The 14,048-nt window shown below is 38.1% G+C and overlaps 1 protein-coding gene across 5 annotated transcripts in view; it reads right to left on the bottom strand.

Moving 5' to 3' along the window:
* The window catches only part of rapgef4a (Rap guanine nucleotide exchange factor 4a), a 41,724-nt gene that overhangs the window by 16,466 nt on the left and 11,210 nt on the right, over positions 1-14,048 (bottom strand). For 4 of the 5 annotated variants that reach the window (XM_044019416.1, XM_044019412.1, XM_044019415.1 and 1 more), the window contains 12 exons: positions 10,892-10,964; positions 7,345-7,409; positions 6,302-6,352; positions 6,113-6,219; positions 4,332-4,453; positions 4,045-4,228; positions 3,876-3,960; positions 3,472-3,532; positions 3,266-3,342; positions 3,041-3,187; positions 1,769-1,884; positions 558-643 (listed from right to left, as the gene is read on the bottom strand). In XM_044019416.1, the coding sequence (XP_043875351.1) occupies positions 558-643; positions 1,769-1,884; positions 3,041-3,187; positions 3,266-3,342; positions 3,472-3,532; positions 3,876-3,960; positions 4,045-4,228; positions 4,332-4,453; positions 6,113-6,219; positions 6,302-6,352; positions 7,345-7,409; positions 10,892-10,964 (1,174 nt within the window). The remainder of the gene's footprint in view (positions 1-557; positions 644-1,768; positions 1,885-3,040; positions 3,188-3,265; positions 3,343-3,471; positions 3,533-3,875; positions 3,961-4,044; positions 4,229-4,331; positions 4,454-6,112; positions 6,220-6,301; positions 6,353-7,344; positions 7,410-10,891; positions 10,965-14,048) is intronic. The other variant, XM_044019413.1, reaches the window with a different exon arrangement.

Here is a 14,048-nt window from a genome sequence, read left to right as displayed (position 1 = left end):
CCCTGTGCAATGTTAGAGGGTACTTCCTGTTTAAAATGGCCGACTTCTTGTTGGGTGAAAGGCATATCGTAAACATGTTCAGGGAAGTTCCCTTTACTCACATATCAAATTTCGTGCAGATGGGACAATGTCAGACTTTACTTCCTGTTTCGGGCGTTGTACTTCCTGTAGGGAGGTCATCTTTTCAGACATGTTCAGGACGGGTCTGGGGTCTCACATACCAAGTTTTAGTTGGATACAACGATCCCTGTTAGAGCAGCATGAAAAACTGTAAATGTTGCAGATGACCACGTTTTTAGCTCCACCCACTTTAATTTTTTGACACTCATTCCCTGAACCAATTATAGACGTAATTTTTCACCAGGTCTGATGCAGTTGCAAAAATTGGTGAGTTTTGGGGTAAGTTCAGGGCCTCAAAAATGTGATTTATTTGAAGGAGGAATAAAGAAGAAGAATTTTCGGTTTCAAGAGGGTCGTTCACACCTTGTGCTCGAACCCTAATTAGATGCCTCTAATCTGTCGTAATTCTGAATGTTTTATGCTGAGCAGTGTGCTACCTGACTCTGTGAACTGAGAATCCAATCGCATCATTTCAAGGAGGTGCTCCAAAATCTTCTCCGGCGTCCCCGACATTACCTTGTATCTGCAGCAACACAGAGGAAAACACACCCTTCACTAATCAAGAAACACTGGCTCTTAATTCTTAATGACATATCTATGACCCTCCATGGATTTGTATTACTTGAACTTTGTGTCTGTGATTGCTTCAGTTGATAACAATCTTATTTATAACCTTTCTTTCCTGACTGAAGATTAAGGGGAACATGGCCTAAGAGCTGTCACCGAAGACAAAAAAAAAAGTAGGGGCATCTTCTCTGTGAAGGACAATGAACACAATCTTGCCTGGACTGTTTTTATTACTTGATAGCAGCATTGCAGGAGTGAGCAACACAAGCAATTGTCACAGGAGAGAACACAATCTCGACACTCATGTGAGGAGCGGAGCTGATTAGAGGGCAACCCTGAACAAGTAATTGAGACTTGCCAGGCCTGCTTTTACCCCCAGGAGTTGGGCCATCATTATCATTAATGTGTCTCTCCATATTACAGCGATTATGGTGCAGTGACAGACTCCTCTAAAGGGATAACACTTGTTGGGTGCAGTCATTTCACCGGATTGCTCTGTGCTTGTGCTGCTTGTATGAAGAGGAAGCGTTCAGTCACTCTGATGGACAGAATTCAGCTGGAACTTATAATGTAATCAAGGAGTAGGTTCATGATATATACAGTTTTCTATTCTTTGACTTTTTTTACATATAGTGCAGAGAAGCCACAATCTGGAAATCAGGTGGAAATACAACTTACTCTTGTTTGACCAATATTTGCTGAGAAATACACTTACCAGGTGTTTCAAGAAAGCCCTGGATACTTTTTTAATTGTTAAAAAGGCTACTATATATTCAAAAAGTGTCACAGAGAAGTTGGAGCAAGTACTGAGAGACACATGATGTATTTGTGTGCTTTGCATGGAGTCTTCCTTTTGTTACAATCTGCAGTCTCCCAATTAGATGTATTTACACTGAACCTTGTATTTGGAGCTTTTAAATGGAACATATTAGTACAGATTTACTTTACTTGATTTCCCACTTAGAAACTTTTTTTTTTGGTTGAGACTTCATAAAAGACAACAAACTCTTGTCGTGGAAACATGCTGTATGATGTGCAGCTGTCTACATCTCCTAAATACAGTGAAAGAGTGTGTATTTACTTGTAATGGGAGGATGAGGCTCCATGAACCGAGGTCCGACTGCTGCAGAGGCTCTTCTCTAACACCAGAACATCCTGACCATGCTCCTTTAGACGCACAGTGTTTGCCTCCACATCCTTTACACACACACACACACACACACAGGCACACAAAAATAAATAAATATTTAGCTCGAGCCAACATATCTACACATATTGTTTGATATGTTGAGGACATCCATGACAATTTAATATACCCAAAAACAGTTGTGTCATACTGTTTTAATGATCTGACAGTGAAGTGTAAGCGTAAATGGCATATCATAAAGTGAACACAGCGTTCACACACTATCACACAATCATCTTATAATTGCAGTGACGTTTGACTTTCCACTCTGTGAACCAGAACTGACTGTAATGGTTCCTTTTGCAGATATACTGGGCTTTGGCCACGGAGCAGACTGGATTAGACGGCTTGACCACTGAAACAGTCCCCGCACACCCACACTGACCTTTGCAACAAAAGGCTCATTGTAACAGGCTGGATTGTTTGAGACTGGAAAACATGTAATGGAGTGAATGTAGTGCTATACTCTAACAGATGGGACACGTTGATGAGAGTGAGACAATACGTTGCTCTTACTGTATAATTGTTCCGACTAGGTACAAACGAACTGCACTTTGAATAAGCTGTTACTCTTTTGAAACATTGAATTATTTCTCACATACACCTATAGATGGAGTTTTTTATGTTTCCACAGATACAAATAAAATGTATGTGACATGTTAAATGTTTAAATTGGTGTAGATGGCGCAGCGATAAAAGCTTAGGCTTGAATAGTTTACAAAATGTAAATTATATTATGAGATGTATGTATATGTAATGTCATTTTAATCTCTAATACTCCCATAATAACATATTTTGAAGCCATTTAGAGGGAAAACATTCACTACTGAGTAAGTTTTCATGTTATTAACTTGTTGGGTAATCAGTCACCAGATCTATTGGTTCTTTATCATCTGTACAGACATGCTGGAGCATCACACGGGTCACATGTAACAATGCTGATGTTCCATCTCATTCCCCAAGTCTGCCACATACATCTAGCCTGAATTAACACAAGTCATTACCACCATATTTCATATTTATGACGAAGCAAATGGGTGTAGAGGGCTCTCTAAAGAATGATTCATGGCTGCATTGCGGAGCTTTGACCAACAGAGGGCAATAGGGTTGTGTTTTTTGCTTTACTGTTGCTGCAACAACATCAGTACATGTCTAACACCCACTGACCCTCAAAATCCTGTTGAAGTCCTCCTTGTCGACTCTCAGGAAGTGACAGTTGTCTTCTCGCAGGACAATGGAAGCAGCGCGGGGGGCGTCGTTGACGAGAGCCAGCTTCCCAAAGTCGTCTCCCTCATGAAGTGTGCAAACAACACCCTGAGCAGCACAGTACACGCAATGTAAAAGTCATGATGCTTTCACAATGTTAACAATCTTATTTGAATAAATACCTACTTTTCCGTAGATGACAACATTGACTGAGCCCTTCACAATAATGTACCATGACGTGCCCTCCTCACCTTGACTGAACACTGGGAGAGAACATAGATTGAGAAAGAAAGAAAGGCCTCAAACAAAGCAGAATCTAGGATTTTTTGTGTTAATATTGACTCCATCATGCAGTTATGAATCACAACAGGTATTTTATCAAAAATGCTTACACAACGTTCCTGTCTTTGCATGGGACTCAAAGACCAGCACTCCTGCCAGTTCCCTTTTTACCTGTACAAGCAGGGGAACCAGACTGATAATGCAGAAGGATCAATATATCAATACATTGCTTTTCCACGGTGGTGGAACGTGGAGTTACCAAAAAAGTTTTGCCAAAACACATATGTGGGTTATTCTCCATAAAAACAACAAATGGATTGTTCTAACTGCGGAATATGTATCCAAACACAAGTGAGAGACTAAAGTGAGATCATATAGACTGCAGCAGTCTGTGTTTGCATGTTTGCACCTGCTCCTCTAATCATAAAGTGACAACATGTTAAGGAGCTAAACTTAGCTTTCTTCACCACAGGAGACAAGGTGGACGCACTGAAGACAGAGAAGTTCTACTCACAGTGGTGGACAGATGAGATAAAGCCTTTATATGGAGTAGCTCTTCATAAATGATCTCCAAATCATCTGCTGTTCTTTCAGATGGACTGCAAAACATACATATATTTAAAATAACAAGCCATTGATTCACTTTATTGCTTCAAAGATTACAGCTTGAAAGAAAGTCTTACTGTTTCCTCAGAATCATCCTCATATGGGCGTCAGGTCCAATCTGTGAGAGGAGGAGCAGCGTGTCCTGCAGCTCCTCTTGGCTCTCCTGCTTCTCCTCCTCGCTGGGTAAAGGGGCGTCCTCCTGTTCATCATCCAGGAAGCGGTAGAAAAGGTACTTGTCCTGGTAGCTCAGCTCCTGGTCCACTGCGTCACAAAAACACAACCACCAAGATGGTGGGGATTCAATTTATAATCTCTGTCTCTCACGTACATGTGTGCAGACACGGTTGCTACCGCGCAGTCTCACCATGGTTGAGAACACCTTCTTCCAGCAGCACCTGCCACATGCCCACAGCCTGAGCACGGGAGAGGACGCATGAGCTCTGCTGCATTAGCCATTCCACCAACTCTGTCCCCACACAACACTGCCTAGAAGTACAACAAAAAAAGTCTTTATACAAGGCAGTAATGTAATACATCTAATGTCTGATTCTTTTATTTTTACAAATCACCATTTAGTTCAATGTTGGCCTATAATAACGTTAATACTAACAAAACAAAAAAAACTAGAGTTTCTGAGGGTCATGGTCCCTTCTCCAACTTGGACCTTTTCTTACTCAGTCTTGTCTCTGGATTTTAAATTGATTGGATGGTTAACCTCCATCTACAAATCCAACCAATAACATAAGACGTTAGAATGTTTTATTGTCTGATTTGAGCTTTTTGGTTTTATACAACATAATTATAATAATGCAAAATGCAATTTTGGTGAAGCCTGCTATGTCACAGAGTGCACTGACTATTAGTAAGTATAAGTTTACAGTTATGATAATAATTTCTTTCTTGACACTCAATGTCACCTTACATAAAAATGCAAACATAAAAATTGAATAACATACAATAAAATATAGTAATGAGAGATAATAAAATTGAACAGTGCTGTGTGGTCATTGGGAGTATGTGATTCTGATGGAAGTGTGTGAGGGAGTCAGTGTTGCAGCGTTCAGGAGGGAGGTGAGGTGGATGGAGGAGGATCTGAGGGTGCAGACAGGAGTGGAAATGTGGAGGAGATCTGAAAGTTATGGAGGCGCAAGTTTGAGGAGCAGTATTTTGTAACTGATGTGTTGTGTGATGGGGAGCTGCTGTAGGACGGGAGTGATGTGATGGATGGAGGGGGTTCGTCATATGATACGAGCTGCTGAGTTCTGAACCAGGTGGGAGTTTATGGAGGGTTATTTTTTTTTTAGGGAGACCAGACAGAAGTGAGTTACAATAATCCAAACAGGAAGTGACAAGGCTGTGGACCAGGATGACAGTGGTGTGAGGAGTGAGAGAGGAGCGGAGACGGTTGATATGATGGAGGTGGAAGAATGCGGATCCACACCCAGTCTCTTTACCTGAGGGGAGGGGGAGATGGAGGAGTAATCCATCTCTTTATCCAAAAACTATGGAGTTTGGATAAAGGTGGATTTAGTGCCAATTAAAAGTAATTGTGTTTTACTGCTGTTTAATTAAAGGAAGTTTGAGGTGAAGGAGGCTGATGCCAATTCTGATTTTCGGTTTTAAAAAATTAAAATATTGACATATCATCCAATATATACACATTTCTCTCGTGCACTGATCTTTATCTTGAATTGGTCCCCGTCTCTTAAAGTATTGGTCTTGTCTTGGTCTCTGTAGTGAGGCTGGGATCATGACGTGGTCTCACTTAGAATATGAATGACAAAGACTAATGCTCTTAATTATATATTGTTACAATATGTGTTAAATGGCACCATACTGTATTTTAAAAGGTATCATTTCCTGTAGCCAGTGACGTGTGTTTCTCAGTCAATAAATAAAATTACCGTACTGACAACATCTTATGCAGTTTGTATGGGGAACAACACAAATATATGATGAGTTATTCATTAATGTGTTATTAATTATTCCTATATGTATATGTATGTATATATATATATATATATATATATATATATATATATATATATATATATATATATATATATATATATATAGTTATAAATGAATGAAGTAATGTGTGTTTCCAAACTATTTGTATTTCATTGTATTAAAATGTCAACCAACCTAAATGTTTTCAGATGGTATTTCCTGTCACGGATCATGTGAGGCGCCTTACAGAGAATGGCGGTACGGAGAATCTTCCCAGCACGCAAGATCTTCTCCGAGGGCACCTGCAGATAGGGATTCAAGTCAAAACACAGGTCAGGTAATAATAATAGACGCCTACATACACATGATGGTCGAGTTTACTACCTGTGAAATGCATTTAGGGTTGGATTTGGCGGGGCTTTCAATGAATGACTTCTGTAAAATAAAATAAAAAATGAGAGGAAATCAAATGAAGGGCATCGTGGACAACGGTGAAACTTAGGCTCTAACCAAATGGCGCACAAACTAGGTGAAAATAAAGTGGTGGAATCCAACAACAAACGGCCAAAAAAATGACAAAAAAAACAACTACAAGTCGTGTTAAATAAATAGGTGATTTTCCTCTCACTGTGAGCCACAGGATGTCCTTCTCACTGCTTTTTTATGACTCATGGTTGACATTATATGTTTATCAGCTGTCTATTTGAATTGAACATGTGATTTTCTGTGTTGCATCAGAATTAAAGTATAGTAATAGTGCTTTTCCATCGTCCTGAGTGATGCATGCACTTGTTTAAACAGGACATAGATATTGTGATATTGTGTTGTGTCTTGTTTTTTTTCCCCACTGGGTGGACTGCAGGGTTGTGACATTTAAAATACCTTCTGCATGCTTCACAGAGCAGCGCTAACACTAAGCATTTATGTGACGGTTTTAAAGCCTCATTGTTTATTTATTAGACAGCGCGTCCACTCAGCAGCCAAAAAGGCAGGGATTTATATAGTAATAATTATTTACTACGTGAAATTAAATTAAAGTTTCTTACGTGACATAAAAAAACATGTGATGGAATTATCAGTAGGAACAAAGAACAAAGTAACATAAATCTACAGTTGTGCCACGTTATCAACCCAGCAGTCAGGAAACGACAGAGGGAGAAAGGTGGGACAGGAACTGCACAGGATGAAGACTAGAGCTCCAGCCAGCGTATTTATACTTAGACCAACTTTAAACAAACGTCTCAGTTCGTGCTGATTTCCAACTGCTGCAACCAGTAAAACATGCAGTTATGGCACAATAAATTCAAGCAATGACAAATAAGCACCAGCACTGTCTCAACCCCACAGTCCCCCTCTGTCTTTTATGACATGTGGCAACACTGCATGGCATTAAGTTAATTTTGTAGTAATGTAAAAAATTAAATTACCTTATTCTGATGTTTGGAGATGGAAGCAAAGGAGTTGTTGCTCATGTTCTCTTTATCCGGCATTTCTGGATGGGGAAATCATATATTTTACAATTATACAATAGAATGTGTCAAGTGTCTTCAAGGAAAAACTATAGGATCAATGAAAAGAAGAAGAGGGGCTTGTCACAATTTCGCCTTCTCGCTCTCTTCTCTTTTACACCTTGGATTTTAAACTGACATGAGAATTGTGTAGTCTTTGTCTGTGTCTTTTAATATTTGTATGTCTTTCTGTGTTTAATGATTTTAAGTGTATTCTTAATCTTCAGGTGGTGTGTACAGCCCTTTGGCAACCATGTGCTTTTTAAATGTTAATTAGATTGGTTTGAATCTTTAAAGCGATTAGTTCTATGGTCCAATTGTTATATGAGCCACTTAGTTTACCTCCTCACTGATAATACTGCACCAACTAAATACTACTCCAACGATAACACTAGAACTTTAGTTATTGTCTTGACAGAATGAATAATTCCATGTTTAACATTAAGAGAAAAATAGTGGCAAATAAAAAATTGCAATTAGACTAACTAACATGAGGTTGTGGGTGTTTGTGTACAGAGTGAGTGAGTTGTTTACACTCTATGTGACAGAGCAGAGGGGTGTGGCTACTGCTCAGTAGTCAGAGTTTTATGCCTCCCCCTTCCTAAAGGACAGATAGCACAGTATGATATCAGCCAAGGTTGCTCAGTCACAACTGTATAAGACATTTAGCTATTCTTAGACTTCTTAGAGCCTCACAGACTGCTGATGCCACAGAACAGAGACAGGCCCACATAATATATAGAAAGTGGAACACAGCTACGGTGGAGATGTAACATTAGACCTGTGGCAATACACCCTGGAAATAAGCATCTGTGTCACTTAAACTTTGTTGACTGCGTAACCCTTGCTCATTTTTAAACTTTATCTTCTCTAAGATTAATCACCATCATGTTACATAACACATTTTAGCCATAGACCATGTATTAAAAAAGATAAAATTACCCTTTTTCTCACTCAATTTTAGTTAACATTTTTTGGAGGAGTTAATGGTCTCACTCAGTAGTTCAGTAGTAGGTCTTCTCACATACAGCATGACGTCTGATTTTAAAATGATAGTCCCAATTAGAGTAAAATTATAGTAAAACAGACAAAGTGTGGCATGGATAGCTTGTGATTGATTGACAGCTAGTACTGTCCAATAAATGACTGGTGGTGCAGAGTAACACTAAACTGAAGGCAGCTCAGTTGGTAATATCATTATACCACATGGCGACACTGAAAATCAAACATCAAGGAATATACTTTGGAAAATAAAGCTGAAAAATTAAAGTTACATTTGTAGACACAATGTCGATGATAACCTTTGTTCTTATGGGCTCAGGTACAGAAGCACTTATGCATGACTGGATGAAACAATGCCAAATTTCTGTAAAAGCCTGGTGAATAAGCAAACGATTACACTATGTTTAATTCATTTGACTCCACCACCACAGTTACAAAACCACTGAGATGCTGTGGATGTACAATGCCGCAGGAAAGTGCATCAGCCCCCAGCTTCTTGATGCCTGTGTGACTACTTTTGTGTAGTCATGCATAGTTTACTGCATACTGTAAATCCTTTACCCGACTGTATGTTGTGAAAATGCTCAAAGCTCTACTGGTGCAGTCATTTTCCAAAGCACAAGAGGGCTAATGAAAACCTGTATGTGTGATGAGCTGTGAATCAGAGGCCATCTTTGTTTTTACGTAAAATCGAGAGAAACATTTGCTTCATCTAAGAAATACCCATATGACACTAAAAAAAAGAAGCATACATATTATATTACATACAGAATCAATACATATTATTGATTCTTCCACTGAACTCCACTGTTCATCATTTTCTATGGAGCGTGAATCCGAGGAAGGATAAGTGCTTTGTTTAAGACTGTATTGAATTAACTAAACACAAAATGTTTGTTAGAAACTGCAGGTCTCTTGACATTACTTCCTCCTCTTCCTCCTCCTACATAAATTACAAGCCTTTCATCCTCTTTATCCCTTTGTCTGCAAACTTTTCAGTTGCAAACAAAGTTTTCTGCCATTGTCCGTTGTGTGCCAAGTGTCTTTTGATTCAGTAATTGCTTGTTTTTTTCAATTTTATTCACCTGAATGCTGATGATAATGACTATGCCTGACGACTATGCAAAACAACTTTATTTGTTTCCTATTATGTGTTTTTCAATGAATCCTGATTTGAAACATTGGATTTATTATATTTATAATATTAAGTATTTAGCCTAATTGAATACTGACTATTGTTTGCACGCATCTAAACCTTTGTGAAACATCATTATCCAGAGAATTCTTTTTTTTTTTTAAAGGTTAGAACCCTTATATTCCACAAAACAAAACAAAAAAATTCACAATCACAATACAATGGGATTAAAACAGAGTCAGGCGGTAATAGAATTAGGTAGAAAATATTATTATTGAAATAATGAAATAACACAATACAATTTTACTTTAGTGTACATATATTGTAAACCAGAATATATTAGTTCATTCTGTGTTTACAAAATCTTCTCATCTGTATCTGTATTTCTTAAGTAACACATAAAAGCACCTTTCTTGCTTGGGAATGTAGGTAAAGTATTTTTACTCCATGATATTTTGCAAAACCTCATTATAGTTCATTGGTAGATCCATTTGTTTCTTGTATGTAAAAATGACATTGTCATGCCCCATGTTAAGTTTTAAGTCTGTGTCAGTTAGTTTAGTTAATGTGTACTGGTTTTATTTTGGTGAAGGGTTTTTCTGTCTTTCTCGTTGATTCCCTGATCTGCTCCTGGTGTTAATCAGTTCTTGAGCTGCATCTAACGATTATTATAGTTTGGTCCATAAAATATCAGAAAACCTTGAAAGATTTTGATCGGTGTTCGATCTTTAGACTTGTATGAACAATAAGACAAACCCTAATCTAAAACAGTATGTAAATGTATCTTAAAAACTGCTGGTGCAGCTGAAAGAATTATGAGCATTGTCTTCTAAAGAACCTGCACAACCGTGTGTACAAACTGTGTGGATCAAACATTGTCTTAAAATTTAGAATTAATTAGTTTAAAGAATATTGTCCAATGTTTACTTTATTCAAGGATTATTGGAGTTAATGATAAATATTCATTCATCCATTGTCTAGCATATTATCCTCCACATGAGAGTCGCAGGGCTGCTGGTGCCAATCCCAGCTGGCACACCCCAGTCAAATCACCAGCCCATCACATGACCAACATAAAGAGATGAACAACCATTCACTCTCTCATTCACAACTATGCTCAATTAAGAGTATTCCACCAACCTCTGCATGTTTTTGGACTGTGGGAGGAAATTGTAGAAAACCCACACGCCATGCAGAAAGACCTTTGTTCACGCCGGGTTGCAAACCTAGGTCTTTCTGATGCAAAGCAACAGTGCTAGCCACTACCTCACCATGTGGCCCCCCAATGATAAATATCTTAAATAAAATGTGATGCAGGATACTACTTACTGCCAGCACTACAATCACTGTCCATCACACCATAGGGCGGGGCGAGGAGTCCAGCCATGCACTGATGATATCTCTAAAACACAACACAACAACAAACAGACATAAGTGTGAATAGCAGCAAACATGCTAATTACCACAAATACAGCTGAGGCTGATGGGAAAGTAGTTAGTTAAGTAACATATGTTCAAAACTAAAAGGAAAATGTTGTTTGTTCATATAATGACAATAAACTTATTACTACTACGACCCAAGTTTCAATTTTGACATTTGAAATTAGCCTAATGGTGGCTTAAGATGCAAGTCGCCCTGTGGGTTAAACAATGAATTTGCACCAAATGTTCTGGTAGTCACTGTAAACAACAAATGTCAACCTCACTGAGGCATCAGAGTGAAGGTTATTAATGTATTCTGCACCAACACGGGGACTCTGCAGCTAATATTGTAAATATGCACTAAAAACATGTCAATTTTTTTACACCACAAAGGACTTTATTCCTGTCATGAGGAAAGCAAAAGGAAGTCACATAATATTGAGCTGAAATGTTAATTTCCAGCCGAGTCTTTGTTGCGTAGAATTTCATTTCATTTCATTTCAACAGGAGAAAATAAATAAATGAATTAACCCTTCTGTCATCATTCACCTCCGTGTGAGGACAAGGAGAAAGTCAGAGTTTGGGCTACAGCTTGATATTCAATTAGTCCCAACACATAAATGTAAGGTTCAATCCAATACAATTAAAAAAGCGACACTGTTGACCAGAGTGCTATACAATGAACACTTACATAACATAAAATGTTTACTGAGTCGAATGCCAAAGAGAAGAGATTGACCAAGATCAGCTGATCTTAGTGACTGTGAAATAGAGTAAAGCTGGAGTATAAGTCAGAGATGTGAGGAGGCACAAGGCCATTTAGAACAGAACTTAAAGGTTCAGTGAGAAATAACTACAAAGATGAGTGGTTGGTTATTATTTACCATAAATGGTCTGTTTTTTGATCTGTATATGTTTTCATTAATTATTTGTCTCTTTTTTCCTCATTTTTCAGATGCAGTTCGTCAGAGAGTCCTTACTTAATGTCCTACGAGACACAGAGAGTCACCGAGCATTAAAGTACAACTGTACATGTCTAATACCATCACTGTACCGTGAAGCATTGCATATGTTACGCAATGAACATCAGCACTGTGCTCGTATACTCGTAATCTCATGTTGTGTTTCTGCCCATGACACTGATGCATAATGAGGTAAATCCACTATATAGCCAGTGAGCCATGAAGAAATGTCAACATCCCCAGGCTGGGAGGTCAAAGTTGAAGTGCAAACGCAGCTCAGTCATCATATGTTGCCATTCTGTTTCTGCAAACCACAGAAACACGTGCACTCCTGTACTCACTTATTTAAATATCTACAGACAGGCATATAGACATGGTCGTGTTTTAACCACTTAAATGAGGCTGATGCTTAACTGCATCAACATCCTTCGTAAACCTGTGAAAACACACTGTGATGCAGCGTTTAAACGCAATGGGATGACAATTTGCCAAAAAACATTTGTTCATCTATTTTCTGTACAGCTGAATTATCACTATTTTGATAAATGATTGGTTTATTTTAATGTTTTAATCGCTTACAATGTGAATTGGTTTCACATCATTGACACTGCTTTACTGCAATGTTTCATGAGGGAAACCCGTCGAACACAGAGCATTTCAGTTGCTGTTTTAGCATAGTAATGCAAAACCATTACTATGTTAAAACATACAGTATATACAGAGGCTATAAGAATGTGCAACATAGATCGCATCGGATAGAATTTGTGACATTTGGAAATACACCACAGTTCAAAGTTCACTTGGCTCGTTTTTTTATGAACAAAAAGAAAAGAAAAAAGTCAATTTTGTGACTTCTGCACAATTATCGCTCTTTTATATCACTACTAAAAATGCGATATAAAATGAATCATAACTTTGATTTAACAACACATAAGAAGACGGAATAAAAATAAGCCTGAATATGTGACCTATAAACACACACCCCAGGATGTCCATATAAGGAGTTGTGTATTATTCCCACGGCAATTAACCATGGGTGCACCTACGCTGAGGGTTAACATATCTGTGAACATACTGTAACACAAGATTATTCTTAAAAATGTATTGATTTTTCAACTGTTTTCAAGAATTTGCCAAAAGGTACGTCCCAAGATTCTTTCTGTGGTTAAAGTCAATCAAAGACTGATTATGTGCCACAGTTGCTCTGTTCTATAGGTCAATAACAATCTGATTAAGAACCACTAAGTGAGCAACTAGTTCTCTCTGGCTAACTCTCTTGTTATCAAAGGAGACTAAGCAAAAGCTAGAAATCTAATTCCATCCTCTGTGGTCAGTTAATCACTTTAGTGAACTCTTGTGGGGCACACAGCCCCTTGATTAAGAAGCAGATTAAAAACATATATTCAGGTGTCTACTCTGAAAAATGCAAGATGCAAGAGTGATGCCAACATGGTCAGATTATGAAAATGACGGTGCTTTTTATGGAAACAACTGATTAATGAATTATTCAGAGTTGATCATTGCAGCAGATGTGATCATGTCAGAGTCACTTCAACACTCCAGTGTGTATTTATACACAGTTTAAGGGTTTAGGATTAGGGAGGAGCACTTAAACTGCAGCAGCACTGCAACAAATGAACTCGTCCCCTCTGAACTAATAAAGCTGTGCTACCTAAGGAGTTGAATCCCGTGTGTGCTGGGGGTGTAGTTTTAGAGGAGGATTAGTAACATTGTCAGCTGTGTGAAAAGCACTCAGTCTCTGTTTTGTTAGTAAAGATGTCACTGACACATAATTAGTAACGTAACAACCTCAGTCCCTTTGAGACTGATTTCAGTTTACTCTCAGATTATATTAATGTATTTTATCTCTCTTTTTCATTTTCGTATTTGTCAAAAAAATGTTACTCAATGGTAATTGATCAGTGATTAAGTGAAGTTTCTTTTTAAGTAAGTGTGGCAAACACATAGTTTAATCCAATTCATTCTAATGATTTTATTCCTTTTTGAACATCAGTGTTTTGCACTGTTGAATAAATAAGAGATGCACTCACAATTTGTCGGCTTTTGTAGACAAAATTATTAATCTATCTGTCAAGACGAGA

The sequence above is a fragment of the Solea senegalensis genome, linkage group LG2 (assembly GCF_019176455.1).
Source record: "Solea senegalensis isolate Sse05_10M linkage group LG2, IFAPA_SoseM_1, whole genome shotgun sequence".
NCBI lineage: Eukaryota > Metazoa > Chordata > Actinopteri > Pleuronectiformes > Soleidae > Solea > Solea senegalensis.
This window is presented reverse-complemented; position numbering and strand designations above follow the sequence as displayed.